The sequence below is a fragment of the Entelurus aequoreus genome, linkage group LG02 (genome assembly GCF_033978785.1).
Source record: "Entelurus aequoreus isolate RoL-2023_Sb linkage group LG02, RoL_Eaeq_v1.1, whole genome shotgun sequence".
Lineage (NCBI taxonomy): Eukaryota > Metazoa > Chordata > Actinopteri > Syngnathiformes > Syngnathidae > Entelurus > Entelurus aequoreus.
This window is the reverse complement of record NC_084732.1, coordinates 79,502,827-79,522,163: the sequence shown is the minus strand read 5'-3', so window position 1 is coordinate 79,522,163 and position 19,337 is coordinate 79,502,827. Positions and strand designations below refer to the sequence as shown.

Here is a 19,337-nt window from a genome sequence, read left to right as displayed (position 1 = left end):
ATAGTTGGATAAAGGAATTGGACAACAAAATGAGTAATTATTTATGTATAACTTTCATGGTTCATCTGGAGGCGCAAGAAAATTTGTCAGTTAATTTTTATGATTTCTTAGTGGAAAAAAATGCACTTTATCATTGTAAACCTGAATTCTTTATGTTCAACAATTGAATGTTACCTTTCTAAAAAGCATGCACAGATCACACTATTTATTATTTTAATACTGTCAGAGAAAACTATAATTTCATTGTTGTCAATCAACAAGAGATAAAACTTCACTTGTTTCGGTGTTGTTGCTACCGACAATGCAGAATCTTATTGGCCTCATTTATATACCGTATCTTGTGTTGAACACATTTTTTTTCTAATTTGATGAAACCATATTCACAATGTTTTGAGTTGCTTTGTTTTTGAGTTGCTTGTCTGTCATAATTGAAAAGTTGACATCAACAAATTCCAACAGTTGTTTACTCTACGCAATGATTCTAATTGTTTGCATGGGTGAGAATTATAGTATAAAGTGTATTTGTACTGTATTTATAGTTGAGTTTTAAAAAAAAACATAATTTGAAATTATCCTAGATTTGTATATTTTTTTTTACAGTGTATACAATTTGGGCAAAAGTGTGAGCTGATTATATATATATATGTATATATATATACATATATATATATACACATGTATAGAGGTTATTGTTATCAATTGTAAAGGTCTGTAAATGATCAGTATCTGTTCAAATTTATATTATCGTGTATCACTATTTTATTTATTAGGGAATAATACAAAAACTTGAGCATGACTGCCATTGGTTATTGCTAATAAAAGTAAGTGGCTAGATTTACAACAGTTTCAAAGGATCTACGATCTATTTTCGATCATTACTCAGTTGCCCTTTTTAGTTAACGACTTCTAAGATTCCCACAAAACTTAGAGGTCGGAAGAATCTAGAAAATGTTGCTGGTGTGCGGGTTCAAAGTTTGGACTGGGGCATTTATTTTTATTTTTGGCATAAGCATTAATAAAACATGCCAAATTAAAATTTCAAAATAAAGGCACAATACACATTGTTGACATCCATCTCATAGTGGCTGTGACAAAAAAATGATGACACATTAAATATGTGTGTTAATAGTTAAGCATTGAGTTAGTTCCATTTGTTTCACTTTACTCACCTGACACACTGACGTTATGTTGACATTCACCATAGTGTCAATGAACTAAAACAAGGACAAAAGCATGTCATTAAATGTAAATACATGTACATTCTTGTCAATATGTTGATTTGAACTCATGCTCACCACACAATTTTACATTGGAAACAGAAAGTTATTATTCTGTATTAAGGGTGTAATGGTATGATAAATACCGCATCTATGAATGTTATCATTCATCCAGGTCATTGTAATCTCAGGGCATTCAATCGATCGTAACTGGACTGTTTGGTTTGTCTTAGAAGACATTTCGTCGCTCATCCAAGTAGGCTTCATCAGTTCATGCTCATTGACTTACATTGGTCAGATCTCGTCCCAGACTGAAATTGGTCAAATCTAGTCTAGTCTGTGGATCGGCTATTACCATGAATTGATTAACGTGGACCCCGACTTAAACAAGTTGAAAAACGTATTCGGGTGTTACCATTTAGTGGTCAATTGTACGGAATATGTACTGTACTGTGCAATCTACTAATATAAGTTTCAATCAATCAATCAAAAACCAGTCCGAAATTGTCGGAATCCCCAACATGGGCATTCCATTGTTGTAAACAAATGGCACAAATGGTATTCTGGTCACCTTCTGTGAAAAAAAATGTCCTCAAAGGAGTGCCGGCACGTTTCTCCCTGAGGTGCAGGTAGGTGCAGGTGGTCTGAAGAGTTTTCCTGTCTATGCTGTGCCATGTGTCGGCTTAGTGGCTGTTTTGTTTCCCCAGTATATGTATCAGTGAATTCATCATTACACTGGATAGCATACACCAGATTGTTTTTATGGATGTGGGTTGTCTGGTCTTTGGGATGCACTAGTCTCGGTCTCAGGGTGTTGCCTGGTGTGAAGTGTACTGGGATGTTTTGTTGGTTAAAAATTCTTCTGAGTTTCTCAGATAGACCTGATACATATTTTTTGCATCAGTCACATTTTTCCTCCTCATCCACTCCGTTCTTGTTATTTCTGAAACTGGATGCACTTTTCACAAACGACCACCTGTGGTAACCACAGGTTTTGAGGGCTTCCCTCAAATGCCTATGCTGTTTCTCATTGGCCTGTGGGCTTGTAGGAACATTATCAGCTCTGTGTGAGAATGCCCAGTTTGTGTTCCTGTGGGTTATGTTAGTCAAAAAGTAGGTATTGATCTGTATGTGTGGGTTTTCGGTAAACCCTGACATGGAGGACACTGTTTTCTCCAATGTGGACATGACATTTAAAAAAAGGCAACTTACTGTCTTTGACATCTTCACGTGTGAACTTGATGTTTTTGTCCAGTGAGTTAATGTGCTCGGTGAAGGCTTGCACTTCTAGGTTTCTGATTTTCACCCATGTGTCATCCACATATCTGTACCAATGACTTGGTGCTAGGGCTGGGCGATATGGACGAAAAAGTATATCTCGATATATTTTTTGGTGAAATTATACATATAAAGATACTCATTTTTGAGCGATATTCAGTGAAATTGAAGTGAATGACTGTCAGTGGCACTTTTATTAACCCAATTAGTCAAGATGGGTATTAACAGTGCAGAAAATAAACTGTGTAAGTAGTACAGAATTACATAACATAAATAAAATAGACTATTATTTCTTTGTAAAATAAATAACATAGCTGTGCAAATACCGTATTTTCCACACTATAAGGCGCACCTAAAAACCTCCAATTTTGTCAAAAGCTGACAGTGCGCCTTATAATCCGGTGCGCCTTGTATATGGACCAATATTGAGCCTCCAACAGGTAAAAGTTTCAATCAATCAATCAATCGCAACTACGGTAAGCAGCCGCCGACTTCATTTTCCCCTGTAGAAGAAGAACAAGTGCGCGATGCATGCTGGGATATATGACTGTGCGAGTCGTGCCGTTTCATTTCCATTTGTTTGTTTATGTAAAGACCCCAAAATGGCTCCTATTAAGAGACACGCTTACGACGCAGAGTTTAAACTTAAGACGATCAGTCACGCAGTAGAACACGGGAATAGAGCAGCAGCGACACTGACTCGATTAATGACGACTTCGACGAGAGGGCATGTTGGATGCCGTATTCGCCCAACTGTTTAATTCGGACACTGAAGAAGAACAATTTGAGGGATTCGTGGATGAGGAATAACTTCATAAAGTGAGCTTTACATGTGTATTTTGTGTATTGTGTTGTGTGACATTAACGTTTGAGCAACGTTGAGTTATTGATATATTGTTATTGCTCTGCACTATTTCGAGTGTTACTATATTGTGATTGCACTAACGTTTGATTTACCGTAACAGTTTCACTGTTTTTTACGTGTTTATTGAATCAGGGAAAAGTTCCCCTCCACTATGTGATATAAATGTTGCACTACATGTTATACCTTGCTGTTGTTAAAAGATAAACAAAACACCACGTCACTGACTTTACCTCGGGGAAAATAATAAAACAGCTGTTTATTCATTTTGGGAGTGAACAGAGTTGTCAGAACGCTGGTTTGTAATCTATTAATAAAGTTTGACTAACCTGACTGTTTTGTTGACATTCCCTTTAGCGCAGCTCCATCTAATGGATGCATAACGTAACCCCAGCCTATACTGTAGCGTCAATTCTATGCGCCTTATAATGCGGTGCACCTTATAATGCAGGTGCGCCTTATATATGAACACAGTTTTAAAATTGCCATTCATTGAAGGTGCGCCTTATAATCCGGTGCGCCTTATAGTGTGGAAAATACGGTAATACAAAAAGTATCAAACTCATATAAAAAAAATACATTTACAGGCAGGCACTTTGTGATTTCCCTACCTGGTTCGATGACCCGGCCTATCTTGCCTCTGATTGGCCTGTCCCTAACTAATCGTGACTCATCATAGTAAACAACCAACCAATCATGGATGTTCTTATAGTGCAAGCACGTCTTGGAAGGAGGAAGGGGAGGGGTTAAGTAGCCCATGGAGGGGGAGAACAAGAAACACAACAAATAAGCGGCGTTTGGTCATTTTAACGTGAAATAAATTATATCAATACTACAATATTTTCTCAATCCATATCTTGTTTAAATATATATCGATATATCTTACAAACTCGATATATCGCCCAGCCCTACTTGGTGCTGTTCCCTGAAAAAAGCTCAGAGCTTTCTTTTCCATGTCCTCTATGTAAAGGTTTGCTACTATTGGGGATACAAGTGATCTTATGGCACAACCATGTTTTAGTTGGTAAAACTTTCCATGAATTGAAAGTATGTAGTGTTAAGGCAAATTTGTTCTGGGTTTAGTGTGGCTCTATCCTGTTAGGTGTGATTACCTAGTGGAAGTTGCCTCACGGCAGTGTTTGTTTGCGGTATTTCGATATCAAAATCATCCCAATAATACTGTGACGTGTGACAGTATAACTTGGTCAGTGTAGTTTTGTGCTGGCACTTTTAAATTGACCTGTCTGGAAGTAAACTACATCCCCGAAAATTCCGTGTGGCGCAAGTGTGCGATGTCCGTGTGAGAGGTTGTAAAGGAAAGAGAAAGGATTGTTTTTTCTGACTTTTCCTGAGGTTTTAATTAAAATCTATCTATAACTTTTTAAGTAATGTTGCTAACAGACAGACAAAAACAAACCCTGGCGAAAACACAACTTCTTTGGTCTGCATACTGCAAGGCAAAGTCGCTGCCTTTGTCTGGAGTGTTAACCCACATTTTTTAAATAACATTTAAACAAATTGTGGTTTTAATGGATTTGTTATCCATGTTTTAAGTATCGAATACCGCAGGCAGCAGCGCGGACCAAAAAAAAAAGTTTGGTGACACTGCACTTGAACACAAGTAATATGAGAAGCTACTAAATAAACCACCACCCGCAAAATATATTTGATGCAGAGGAGGCCAAGCAATAATTTGTGAGGTATTTACATTATTAAATTTAAAATTGTCAGTTAACTTTATTGAGAATTGGCATTTTCCAAAGTGATAAAAGATGTCCACTACAGAAGACACGGTTTCTCTGAAGTTAAAAGTTCACTGGATGTTTATATATTGTTAGTTTAAAGACACTTAACTGAAAGAGGGTATATATATATATATATATATATATATATATATATATATATATATATATATACACACACATTTATGCTGCTTTAACATCTGCTGACTGAAGCCTTGCTTTTGAAGAATCCTCCATCAAGTCTTTTATTGGGCGCCAAACAATCATCCATGCCACACCCACTTCAAGTCCACATTGATATATATATATATGTATATATATATACACATATATATATATATATATATATATATATATATATATATATATATATACATATATATATATATATACACATATATACATATATATATATATATATATATATATATATATATATATATATATATATATATATATATATATATATATATATATATATATATACACATATATATATACATATATATATATATATATATATATATACACATACATACATACATAAACTTGTTTATTGTAAATAATATGATTAGAACATTTGAGCATTAAGTTTGTGTTCAATTACAACACGTGTGTTTATTCTAAACATTCTTGCCACTTCATTTTACACAAACATTTTTAAGACTTTTTTTTGGACATATACCACAATAATATCGTACTGTGGGCTTAATACCATGATATCATACTGTGACATTATCATCCCAGTGTTTCCCACACATTCATTTATTTGTGGCGGCCCGCCACGAAAGAATTAAGGCCGCCACAAATAGATTTTTCGGGGGTTTTTTTTGTTTTTTTTTTTTTTGTCCTGTCCAGCTTCTCAGGCAAATCATATAGTTGATGTAGATGCCCATATCGGCTGTTCAGATTTACTTTACAAAAGAGAAGTGTAGGATCAAGATTTTTGGAGCTCTTTGTTCAGTGGATCAGATGTTTGATGAAGCTTTGTGTCTATCTACCACCACTACTGTTCTGTTTATTTGTTACTGACTATGGCAGGACACCTCTGCCTCTGTTTCACTTTATGTTGCCGGTAAATAATATGGTTGTAGTAGTAGGCTAAAGTTAAATGATTTAGTATGCACTAATTAAAGGGGCAGAGCTTTAAGAGACATTTTAGCTTTTATATTTTTATAAGAACCAAAATTAATAAATATATTTCAGTGAATAACTTATTGTTCAAATCTGTATATAAATATGTACATAAAGTGTTGTAATTATATTGTAAAATGGATGGATGGATGGGTGGATGGATGTTAAAAACAAAACTGTTATTAATTAGTAAGTATACATTTTTTGTGACTTTTTAGAGAAAATCATATCATTGTAGTAAATTATGCAAATTAGTCGATGTCATGGTGACCACGCCCATAGGCACGCCCCCACCGCCACAGGTATCTTGGCAGTTTATGGGAAACACTGCATCCCTATTCTGTGTGCTACCAAAAAGCATCTGCCATGTGATGAATATGCCTTTATAACTATATCTATTATGTGTGCAGTGAATCTCTGTTTTGAACGCATCCTTTTGAACATGTATTTATCTGATGAAATGTGAACATGTGCAAGTTACTTCTTAGTGTGCAGAGCTTATAATATACCTGCATGAATCATTACAAAGCTACTAAAAAAAAATCAATCAATGAGACTTGAACTTACATTATCAAGATCAGGGACGTTGAGGAAGAATTCTGGGTATGAGTAGGATATCCCGACATTGTTCACTGTTGACATGAAAAATAAGAGACAAGTTATTCTTTGCTATAACCTAAAGAGGGCAGCAAAGGGCTACAAAACAAGTAGCACAAGTTTGCTTGGAAATATATTTATTATTTATGTTTTCATGTGTGCATATATTCAAAACCAGCAAAGGTGTAACTGAGCTCATACCTAATACTCCAATTTCCAGTCCTTCAAGTCCATCTGCAATCTTGGCGTAAATATCTGTTGCACTAAAGTCTGCTGCAATGGTTTTTGTCTTCACACCGCATTTGCTTTCTGTAGGAAAAATACAAATATCTATGAATATGCAGTTGTACATGTGAACATCAGAAACACAATAGCAGGAACCCTCAGGAACTTAACTGCTCATTAAGCGAGGATATTTTATTATTTGTCAGGGAGATCACAGGTGCATTTCGAAGAATCTGAATCTTTTTGAAAGCCAATTTATATCAGTAGTTCCATGCAAAACATAAAACATTATTTAGCTATAGATATACTATACATAGTACACAGACAGGAATACATATAAGAATGTATTTCAAAATGTCTCAATATTTTAATTAGGGATCATCCTATCCCGATCTGATTTTGAGTCCCGATCCTTTGACAATGGATTTTAGAACTGAACATGTCTTATAGCAAGTAAGTAACTTTTCTATAAAGCTTATCTTATTACATTTAGAATTTGCTACTATTGATGTAAATCAAAAACTACTGTAGACTCATATTTAAATCATTTAGGTTTTGCCCTCAAAGCCTTCCTGTATAAAAAAGACTTACACCCTGAGGTTGTAATAAATAACCAAAACCACCAAAACAATGATTTTGTAATAATAAGAACAGGAAAAAGAAAAGTAGATTTAATCACTTTAGGATTTTTTAAATTCTGATACTACACTAGTTATCGATAGTATCGACATCTTAACATTAATCAAATCAAAATTAAATAATTAAAGCTTTAGCTTCTTGTGCCATCCTGCTTGGTGTGTACTGTATGTGTGTAGTATGCTTAGCAATTCATTTTCCTCTATTCCTATAGTGATAGTGGTGCTTGGGAGAAACTTATTTTTTTCCCCACCGTGGTGGTGGTGAGGATTAGTATCTTAGGAGCGGCTTTGCACTGTGGATAGACGACGTTTTAGTTGCAGCTTGCTCTCATAACCGGTGTTCTGGCAAGACATGCACCCTCCTGGAATTCCTGCAAGTCCTTTTGTGTAACAAAGAATATAGAAATTGTGTTTCCCTGAGCATGCATCCCTTTTGAAGAAATAATATAATGCGAGTACAATATTTAGCAATGTAAACAATGGGACACAGCTGTGGTACAGATCAGCTGAGCTCAGCATCTCAGCAGCCGATTAGGTAAAAAAGGCAAATATCGGCCTCTGGTCTGAGTTCATGATTGGGATATCTCTAATTTTAATGATTATATTCTACTGTAAAATATATTAAAAAAATGAATTTGATCTATTAAAAAATCTAACTGCAAAAACATCCTGAACCTTTGAGTGGTCTCTTGGTTTGAATTGAGCTTCTGAAATCAAAAACAATTTGCAACATATTCTAAAATTACTGATATACATTCAACTTTAACCAAAAAGCACAAATGTTTTTCTGCTTTATATTCCCTTCTATAAATAGTCAGTACTGTAATAAATACGTAATCTATGCAATTCATCATTGGCCTTAATTGGAGTGTAGCACCAAGGCTACATTTAAGACTCAGGATAAATTAGTTGCAGTTCTACTTCTGAAGTTAACACTTACTGACCACTTGATGAGGCAGACTTTATTACCTTTGAAACGTTGGGCATGTGTACTTACCAATCGCTTTAGATACTTCATCCAGCTTCTCTTGAGAGCGACTAATCAGCACTATGGCGAAGCCCCTGCGTGCCAGCTATAAAAAGGTACAATGGCAGAATAATTAGCTCAAGTCACAGTTTGGAAATAAAAACACTGCAAGTAGCCCTTGTACCTCTTCAGCATAAGCTTTGCCGATTCCATCCGTCGCTCCTGTCACAACTAAAAGACAAAATAAAAGAACTCAGGTGAATAAAATGACACCATTTATGCACATTTATTGTCAGATACCTGTCTATAAATGTATTAACATTGTGAATGAAAAAGTGTGAAAAGTGAGAAAGCAAAAATGTACATGTCATGGTGCATGTGATCTATCATATTGATGAATCAGATGCGCTACAAAGTATGATCAAATCGGCTCTGGTTTGTACGTACCGCATGAGGTGTTTTACGACTAGGGCTGGGCCTCATATATCACGACATAAGTGCTTTGTATCGGTCGATAGATAATTAGATATTTTTTAGGATCTATCGACAAAAAGGACCAAGAAAAAAATTAAATGTAAATATTGTTATTTAAAATGTAACCTTCCTCTGATTATCATCCCCTCAGCTATCAAGGCAGAAAGGAAAGGAAATGACAACACAACCATGTAAAACACTCAATGTAAACAGGAAAGGAAATGACAACACAACCATGTAAAACACTCAATGTAAACACATTTCTCAAATCACAAACACTTAATAACCATTAAAAATTAGGTGCAAAAAAGTAACAAAATATTGCACAGTATGAAAATGTAAACAGAAACCTGGGAAGAACTATTTATCGGGTGAGCGCGGCTAGGGTGGTGTGGTATTACTGATTACAAGCAACTTAGACTGACAACGGTCCGTTTGAAAAAAAAAACGAATAACTGCCATACTGTCGAGGTGACTTCTCCTGTTTCATCGACAATTTATTCGTCCTTTGCAGCACTCATTGTTAGTTTCTCTTCTCACTCCTTGCAAAGAATCAACCGTTAGACAACAAGATGGCGCAGACTAACATGACAGTTGATACTGTTATCTGATTGGCTGTTAGCGTGTCACTCCCACTAATCAGTGATCACTTCTTGCGTTGCTTGATTACCAGAGAGCGAGTGCCTTTGTTCATGAAACCAACCTTGCTTTGCAACTCCACCACAGAAAAAAATATATAGAACATTGATTTCCAGCGTGGAACTGTCATAGGATGCCACCTGTGCAACAAATCCAGTCGTGAAATTTCCTCGCTCCTAAATATTCCAAAGTCAACTGTCGGCTTTATTATAAGAAAATGGAAGAGTTTGGGTACAACAGCAACTCAGCCACAAAGTGGTAGGCCACGTAAACTGACAGAGAGGGGTCAGCGGATGCTGAAGCGCATAGTGCAAAGAGGTCGCAGACTTTCTGCACAGTCGTTACTACAGAGCTCCAAACTTCATGTGACCTTCCAATTAGCCCACGTACAGTACGCAGAGAGCTTCATGGAATGGGTTTCCTCGTCTGAGCAGCTGCATCTAAGCCATACATCACCAAGGTGTAAAGCACGTCGCCACTGGACTCTAGAGCAGTGGAAACACGTTCCCTGGAGTGATGAATCACGCTTTTCCATTTGGCAATCTGATGGACGAGTCTGGGTTTGGAGGTTGCCAGAAGAACGGTACATTTCGGACTGCATTGTGCCGAGTGTGAAATTTGGTGGAGGAAGAATTATGGTGTGGGGTTGTTTTTCCAGGAGTTGGGCTTAGCCCCTTAGTTCCAGTGAAAGGAACTTTGAATGCTCCAGGATACCAAAACATTTTGGACAATTTCATGCTCCCAACCTTGTGGGAACAGTTTGGAGAGGGCCCCTTCCTCTTCCAACATGACTGTGCACCAGTGCACAAAGCAAGGTCCATAAAGACATGGGTGACAGAGTCTGACGTAGATGAACTTGACTGGCCTGCACAGAGTCCTGACCTGAACCCGATAGAACACCTTTGGGATGACTTAGAACGGAAACTGAGAGCCAGGCCTTCTCGACCAACATCCGTGTGTGACCTCACGAATGCGCTTTTGGAAGAATGGTCGAAAATTCCTATAAACACACTCCGCAACCTTGTGGACAGCCTTCCCAGAAGAGTTGAAGCTGTAATAGCTGCAAAAGGTGGACCGACATCATATTGAACCCTACGGGTTAGGAATGGGATGACACTTCAAGTTCATATGTGAGTCAAGGTAGGTGGCCAAATACTTTTGGCAATATAGTGTATATTGATATCGTTTTATTGTCCAGCCCTGGTTATGATGCCATCTACTGTACAGATGTTGAACAATAAGCATCACAGACAGTCCCGCTAAAATGTGTTTGCGAGTGACGGCCAATACGCCAAGTCTGAAAAAATAAATAGTTCATGGGGCGATGCAAATGTAACTGTTTCAGGCCGCCCCATATACTGTAGGAGTGCAACGATTTGACGATGATAAAATTTGTCGACATAGTCGTGATGTCATTAATCGTGTTTTTCCGGAGGAACGCGAGTCAGCACCGCCACTCGCATCAACTTCGCGGGTGAAAACATGTGAAAAGTGAGAATATTTCCTCCTATTCTTGCGGAAAACATGGATCTCTTAGTTGCTCATTCTGCAAAGCAGATCTTGTTTTTATGACACTTTCTCTGATATAGAAGCAATTCAAGCGGGGGAATGTTGGACATATGGAGGATAAGATAGTTTGTAGCTTGTGTGAGACGAAGTTGTGTGAACAATTGATTTAACTATCATTTTAACCAAAGTCCGCCAGCTAAACTTTGTTTAAATTAATTCAAGTACTTTTTAAAGCAGCGTCAATTTGTTATGCAACGAAGAAAGGCACAATAAACGCGGGTAAATACGCCGGTATCGTATGATTAAACATACGATTAGATAGCTAAAATGTTAAAAATTAATCAATGAGACAGATTAATTATATGCACAGTGTCCATTACAGTACTAAAAATGCCAGGAGATAATCAATAATAATATTTCAGTGTGCAGCTTTTTAAACACATTCTCACAAAATGCTTGTTTCTTTTTGAGCAAGTTGTTGTTTTGTTTGTTGTTATAGCTTCAATCATAACTGTCCTGTTTTTTTACATAAAAAAAATACACTTTGTTTATTTTGCACTTTTCTTGTCCTTACTTTTAAATGGACAAACGTTTAAGAGTTATTTAAATGTTGTAAGAGCCTAATGAACCACATAGTTACAGTATAAATACATATTTATGAACTAATTAGTCATATTAGTTTTATAGGTAGTGGGTAGTGGCCAAGTGGACTTGGCAACTACTTCAGGGCGTGACGACCCTGCCTGACACGAGTCCCGGGCTCAGCTGGCTCCGGCTGACAGTACCCGGTATGGGCCCCTGTCCAGGGTTACGGATAACGGAGTGGAGCCCCGCAGGCGGTCTGGTGTTCGATACGACACTTTTCCGGCAGCTCCTGCAGCCAAACTGATGCCAAACGTATTGCTATGCTTTCCTTTGGACTACGTTAGTAAGGCCGAGAGGGGGATTCTGACGAATGGGCTACCCAGGATCTCCATACCTCTAGCCCAGGCTTGCGCCAAAAAACTGGAGAGGCTACTTCAGTGCCACTGTCAAAAGTAGCAGAAACAACACGGGAGATAGCAGTTACGAGTTGTAAGCTGTTTTCGATTGGCGTAGGATATCAGCGCTACGGGTTATCTCCGTCGGTGGGAGGGACCATTGCGTCCTACTGGTCAGTTACCGCCCACCTTAAGCTGGGCAGCCCCCGGTTAATAAGGTACTGACCCGCCACAGGCCGCCTGCTTCATCGGGTGCTTGGAGCTTAAAGGACTGACTTGACAAGCGGACTGTAAATACTGCACAGGAGGCACAGAACGCATACTTTCTCTTCGCTTGTCAAGTGCTTCAGGTCCAGTAAACATCCTGAGCATTTATGCTCCTACTCTTTGCAGCTCTGCAGAGGCAAAGGATCAGTTCTACAATCATCAGGACTCTATCATCACTGACATTCCTGCCACTGAGCACCTGTTCTTACTAGGAGACTTCAATGCTCGAGTGGGATCAGACCATGACTCCTGGCCCAAAGGCATAGGACACTTTGGCATAGGCAAACTAAACGAGAATGGACAGAGACTACTAGAACTTTGTTCTTACCACCACCTTTGTATTACCAACACATTCTTCTCGACAAAGCCACATCACAGGGTTTCCTGGAGGCATCCCAGATCAAAAAGTTGGCATCAACTAGATCTAATCATCACAAGAAAATCGTCAATGAACTGCGTTCAAATCACCCGCAGCTATCACAGCGCTGACTGTGACACGGACCATTCACTGATTGGCAGCAGGGTGCGTCTTCAGCCCAGACGGATTCACCGTACAAAGCAGAAAGGTCGCCCACGCCTAGATACTGCCAAAATGCATGCCCCCGACCTACGTGAATGCTTCGCAGAGTCCATCGAAAATGCACTCCAGGACTGTCCTGCTGGTAATGCTGATGAACGATGGAACTACATCCGCGATGCTGTTAACAGCACAGCCATGGCCATCTATGGTAAGAGAGAAAAGAAGAACCCAGACTGGTTTGTCGCTGGGCTTGCAGAGATGGAGCCCATCATCGAAGCCAAGAGAACAGCCCTAATGAGTTATAAGAACGATCCATCTGCAAAGACACTTGATGCTCTCAGGAAGACAAGAAACAATGCCAAATGCATTGCAAGGAAATGTGCTAACAGCTACTGGCTCGGCCTCTGCGAGAGTATCCAACTGGCTGCAGATAACGGTGATTCTCGTGGCATGTATGAAGGTATGAAGAGAGCTTTCGGACCAACCACCAAGAAGGTAGTGCCACTGAAATCCTCCACTGGAGAAGTCATCACAGACCGTGGGCTCCAGATGGAAAGATGGGTCGAGCACTATCAGGAACTCTACTCCCGGGATATTGCAGTCAATGACATTACAATCGAAAGCATCGAGAACCTACCTGTCATGTATGATCTCGACAAGCTCCCAACCTTAGCAGAGCTCAAGAAGGCAGTCAACTCCATTACCTGTGGCAAAGCTCCGGGGAACGATGGCATTCCCACTGAGATCATCAAGAACAGTAAGGACACTGTTCTTCTAGACCATCTTCATGAGCTTCTATGTCAATGCTGGGATGGAGGAACAATTCCTCAGGATATGCGTGACTCAAACATCATCGCACTGTACAAAAATAAAGGAGATCGCAGCGACTGCAACAATTACCGTGGAATATCCCTCCTAAGCACTGTCGGGAAGACCTTCGCTAGAGTGTTACTCAACAGACTGCAATTGCTCGCGGCTCGTGTATATCCAGAATCGCAATGTGGATTCAGGTCGGGGAGATCGACCATCGACATATTTTCTATCAGACAATTACAAGAGAAATGCCGTGAGCAGAGACAACCATTGTATATCGCCTTCATCGACCTTACAAAGGCCTTCAATTTAGTTAGCAGGAAGGCTCTCTTCAAGCTTTTGCACAAGATAGGCTGCCCACCAAAGCTGCTAAAGCTGATAACATCATTCCATGAAGATATGCAAGGAACTATCCAGTATGACGGCTCCGCATCAGCCCCATTCCCAATTGAGAATGGAGTGAAGCAAGGATGCGTGCTTGCTCCTACGCTCTTCGGAATCTTCTTCTCGTTGCTATTGTCAGAAGCATTCAAATCATCTGACGATGGTGTTTACCTGCACACAAGGAGCGACGGGAAACTGTTCAACCTCGCACGTCTCCGGGCAAAGACTAGTGTGCGTAAAGTCCTCATCAGACAGATGCTCTTCGCAGATGATGCTGCTCTGGCCTCACCATCAGAGGAAGCACTACAGAGGCTGATTAACAGCTTTTCTGATGCATGCAAAGACTTTGGCTTAACTATAAGCCTCAAGAAGACAAACATTATGGGACAAGATATGCGCAACATTCCAAGGATCTCCATTGGAAACCACACCCTGCAAGTTGTTGAGAACTTCACCTATCTTGGCTCAACCATATCCAGCAATCTCTCTCTCGATGCCGAGATCAACATCCGCATCGGCAAAGCATCTACAACGATGGCTAGACTCTCCAAGCGTGCTTGGGAGAACAGACTGCTAACCATCAACACGAAAAATAAGATCTATCAAGCCTGTGTTCTTAGCACTCTACTTTATGGCAGTGAGTCATGGACCTCGTATGCACGCCAAGAGCGCCGTTTGAACTCCTTCCATCTTCGGTGCCTAAGGCGGATTCTGGGAATTAAATGGCAGGATCGCATCCCGAATAAGGATATCCTCGAGAAAACCGGAATGAAGACAATCTTCGCTCTCCTTACACAACGACGTCTGAGATGGCTTGGCCATGTAAGTCGAATGGATGACACTCGCATTCCAAAAGACATCCTGTACGGAGAACTGGCCTCTGGAACAAGGGCTGTGGGAAGACCTGTCCTTCGATTTAATGATGTGTGTAAGCGTGATATGAAGGCCAGTGACAACAACCCATTAAACTGGGAAGCTTCTTCAGCTGAACGTGGGAAATGGAGGAAGTTAGTGGAGGAGGGCGTACATCAGAGTGACTTAAGAAGAGTAAGACAATGGGAGGAGAAGCGTGAACGTAGAAAGCGAACAGTCACACCCCCACTGAATCAACCAACAATACAATATGTGTGCAGGAACTGCAACAAAGCATGTCTGTCAAGAATTGGCTTATATAGTCACAACAGGCGTTGCACAGGAATTGACATTTGAGCGCAAAACTCTATTGTCTCTCGAGACAAACAGATGCCAAGAGTCATATTTGATGTTAGTATGCACATGCCTAAAAATATCTCAAGCTAGATAGGCTCCAGCGCCCCCCGCGACCCCGAAGGGAAATGGATGGATGGATGGATGACTTTAAAAATTGATGGCTAATTTAGAGCCACTGAATATGAGTACGCTTTATAATCCGACTTGTCGACTAATCGTTAAGACAGTAAATGAATGCATGGGAAATACTGAACTGTCTTTTTAATGGGCCCCTTACGTCCTTCAATTTTAAAAAGTCAGACAAAAATGAATTGTTCGAGCTGTCTGCGTGCCATTTCACGTTCATATTTATAATGTGAACACATACTATGATTATATGGTACAAAAAGATGAAACACAAAATAAAAATGACAGCATTTAAAGACAGGCGGTATTCGTAAAGAAAAAACGAAATGCCAGGGAAAGGAGTAGACTAAACTAGTAGACTATGATTAGAAGAGCGCAGAGCTAAAATTAGCGATTGAACAAGAGGAAAATGCAAACGAGTCTTTCGACTCTGTGACCCTGCTCATTAAAAACATTTTAATAATGAGCAATAGTAATCATGTGTTGCCTGTGTCGTCAATTCTACCTGCAAAGGTTCCAACAATAAGTGAGCTAGACACAAATAGCAAAACGACCTCTCGGGGGCGCTAGAGAGCTGTTCAGCACATAACAAAGCACTGACGTGAGGCCACAATATTGCAGACAATAGAATAGTTCCTTTTTTAAAGACCACAATTTGCATTATAGATTGGCAATTTAGATTATGACATGTAAAGAAACCCTTAGACCTAGCGTGAATATTTTTATTCACATGTACATTTCCCACTCCCAAGCCGGGTCAAACATAATTTCAAGTCTAGATGTTGCCGCAGACAAAATACGGCATTGTGTTATTCATGCAGCATCGCCTTTTAATCGTCACGTAGCCTCGGCTCTACCCAATCTCCCCGCCTGTGTGGTCTTTGAGAGTACAGATGGTGCTGAGGTGCCAAGCATCCTCCTGGGCTGCAGCACGACCAAACATAAGCGAGCGAGGGGGGGAGCGTGAGAGAGAGAAAATGACAAACATCAACACGGGGGATCCTAGGGGCAGCTAAAAATAGCACGGAGGAGAGGAGTGGGAGAGAGTCTGCAGGCACAACGAGGAGGGAAACATCAGATGGGTTATTTTAAGGTGTTCTGAGAATGAACTGTTCTGTGCAGCGATAAGAAGGGGGCGGGGGACATTTTCCAGCTGAATGCATGTTCCCTCTCCACTCAAATAAAACATGTCTTTTTTGGAGAGGACATCTTGCCCAAATTAACTAAAGGTTATGCTGGCAAATATTTCAGATTACTAACAAAAGAAAGGTGGGAATGACATTTTATTTTAGAAACATGTGCATCTAAAAAAAGGATATTGTGGATTTTACATCACCAAACATGCTGTCGAAGCAACATCACCACAAAGTATTGCAAAATAAAATAATTGGTCTTAGCTGCAAAGGGAATTGTAAATACTAAGAATGTGGCGATCAGTATTGACCAAAAAAAAGTATTTGGTCGCCATTGCAGTTTAATGCCAATCATAAACACCGACACCCTACGGCTTACACTATTTTAAGTCCCCCGGCTGACAAGTGGCTAGCAGCTAATTATATGTCTCCATACGCAGTGTGAAGAAATACTATTCACCTCCATTACTGCAAATAAACAGTTTTTCTCGGTGTCTTAAGTACCATTATCACTGCAGAACGAGGCTAAACATGTTATACATCAAACAAGCATCTAACCACTAAGATAGCTTTCAACGACACAAGAATTAAGTGCTCAGTAAACTTTAAGAAGTCTTGATGGAACAGCAGAAAGTAAAAGTTAGTTAAAGTACCAATGATTGTCACACACACACGAGGTGGTGAAAATTGTCCTCTGCATTTGACCCATCCCCTTGTTCACCCCCTGGGAGGTGAGGGGAGCAGTGGGCAGCAGCGGAGGCCGCGCCCGGGAATCATTTTTGGTGATTCCAATTCCAAACCTTTGATGCTGAGTGCCAAGCAGGGAGGTAATGTGTCCCATTTTTATAGTCTTTGGTATGACTCGGCCGGGGTTTGAACTCACAAACTTTCGATCTCAGGGCGGACACTCTAACCACTAGGCCACTGAGTAGGTAAGCAAGTATTACCAGGAAATTAACGAATAGATTGATAGGAGTCTAAAGCAGGGCTATTTAACTACATAACGAAGAGGGCCGCAGTTTCATGAGCCCAAGGGCTCAGGGGCCGGACATCGAAAAGTGGATGTTTCGTCAGAAAATGCCTCCGCAGGTTATAGTCCTTTGAGACTGCGTTTACTTAATTACAAAGTAAACATCGGCTTTCACACTGCACTGTCAATAAATTCATTATTCTGCCCTTGCTACTCGTTTCCAGCGTGTGCAGATAGTTAACAGCATGAAGTTTTGTCGTGGATTGATGTTCCTTCTTTTGAAATATTTTCCTTCCTTGGTTTTATTTCTTTATACGTTTTCCTTCATTTAGGCTTGTAAGACTGAAAATAAAAACATAAATAAACATGAATAAGTATAACATCTATTGTGTATTTTACATAAATAATGTTCATTGTATATTGTACATACATAAAAGAAAGTGTTACTACATTCACACATTAAACTACAGATGTTTACGCTCATAGAAACTAAACAACATCCACATCAAACATTGCACTCAATGCATGTGTCTTATCACAATTAAACCTAAAATGTAGCTGTATCACCCTCGAATGGTCAAATTTAGCGATCAACAAGCTTTGATCGCCAAAGTTGCTTTCAGACAAAACAAACACGACCATGTATACAAAAGACGTCACAAAGTCAGCAATTTCAATACAAAACAAACAAAGTATATTTATGCACAATATCTACTTACAAAGATTTTACCAAGTTCCGTCGTGAAGCTTACACATGTGGATTTTCTTGTCTACAACACCGAACACTTGATTGATTGATTGATTGAAACTTTTATTAGTAGATTGCACAGTGCAGTACATATTCCGTACAAATGACCACTAAATGGTAACACCCAAATAAGTTTTTCAACTTGTTTAAGTCGGGGTCCACTCGGAATATAATATTGATTCATGATACAGATATATACTATCATCATAATACAGTCATCACACAAGATAATCATCAGAGTATATACACTGAATATTTACATTATTTACAATCCGGGTTGTGGGATGTGGAGGAGGGGGGGGTTAGGTTAGTTAGCATCATCAGAGAAATGGACATCGGAACAGTGTAGGACTGACTTGGTAAGATATGTACAGCACGTAGTGGACATATAGAGAGAGATCAGAAAGCATAAGAATGAGTATCTACATTTGATTATTTACAATCCGGGGAGGTAAGATGTGGAAGGGAGGGTGTTAGTTTAGGGTTGAAGAAGGTCCGACAGGAAACAATGACTCGAGCACTTGCTCGGGGCATAAATATTCATACTTTGTTTTCGAGTCGTTGTTAAAAGTCTAATTTTCGCAATTTATTTAGATTTTTTTTTAGGGTTGAATAAGTAGTCTTCTTGCTTTAAAGTGACACATATGCCTCGCTGTTGCCCTCTGTGGGGTGGCAGGAGTACTGCATAAATGAGCAACCTTAGTTGGAATGGTTTCATAAAGCCTATTTGGGTGATGTTCTGCGGGTCAAATTAAAAGCTTTGGCGGGCCGGATGTGGCCCATGGGCCACGATTTCAATAGGGTTGGTCAAGAGAGAGAATAATTTAACAACTGCTGGTGGCTGAGTAGTCCTGAGTTCAATCCCGGGCTCGGGATCTTTCTGTGTGGAGTTTGCACGTTCTCCC

At 39.5% G+C, this 19,337-nt stretch overlaps 1 protein-coding gene across 1 annotated transcript in view; it reads right to left on the bottom strand.

Annotated features, from left to right (window-relative positions):
* The window catches only part of LOC133664588 (very-long-chain 3-oxoacyl-CoA reductase-B-like), a 48,396-nt gene that overhangs the window by 14,617 nt on the left and 14,442 nt on the right, over positions 1–19,337 (bottom strand). Inside the window, exons 2-6 of the mRNA XM_062069341.1 lie at positions 8,845–8,891; positions 8,691–8,766; positions 7,032–7,139; positions 6,801–6,865; positions 1,170–1,214 (exon numbers count right to left, since the gene is read on the bottom strand). Of these exons, the coding sequence (XP_061925325.1) occupies positions 1,170–1,214; positions 6,801–6,865; positions 7,032–7,139; positions 8,691–8,766; positions 8,845–8,891 (341 nt within the window). The remainder of the gene's footprint in view (positions 1–1,169; positions 1,215–6,800; positions 6,866–7,031; positions 7,140–8,690; positions 8,767–8,844; positions 8,892–19,337) is intronic.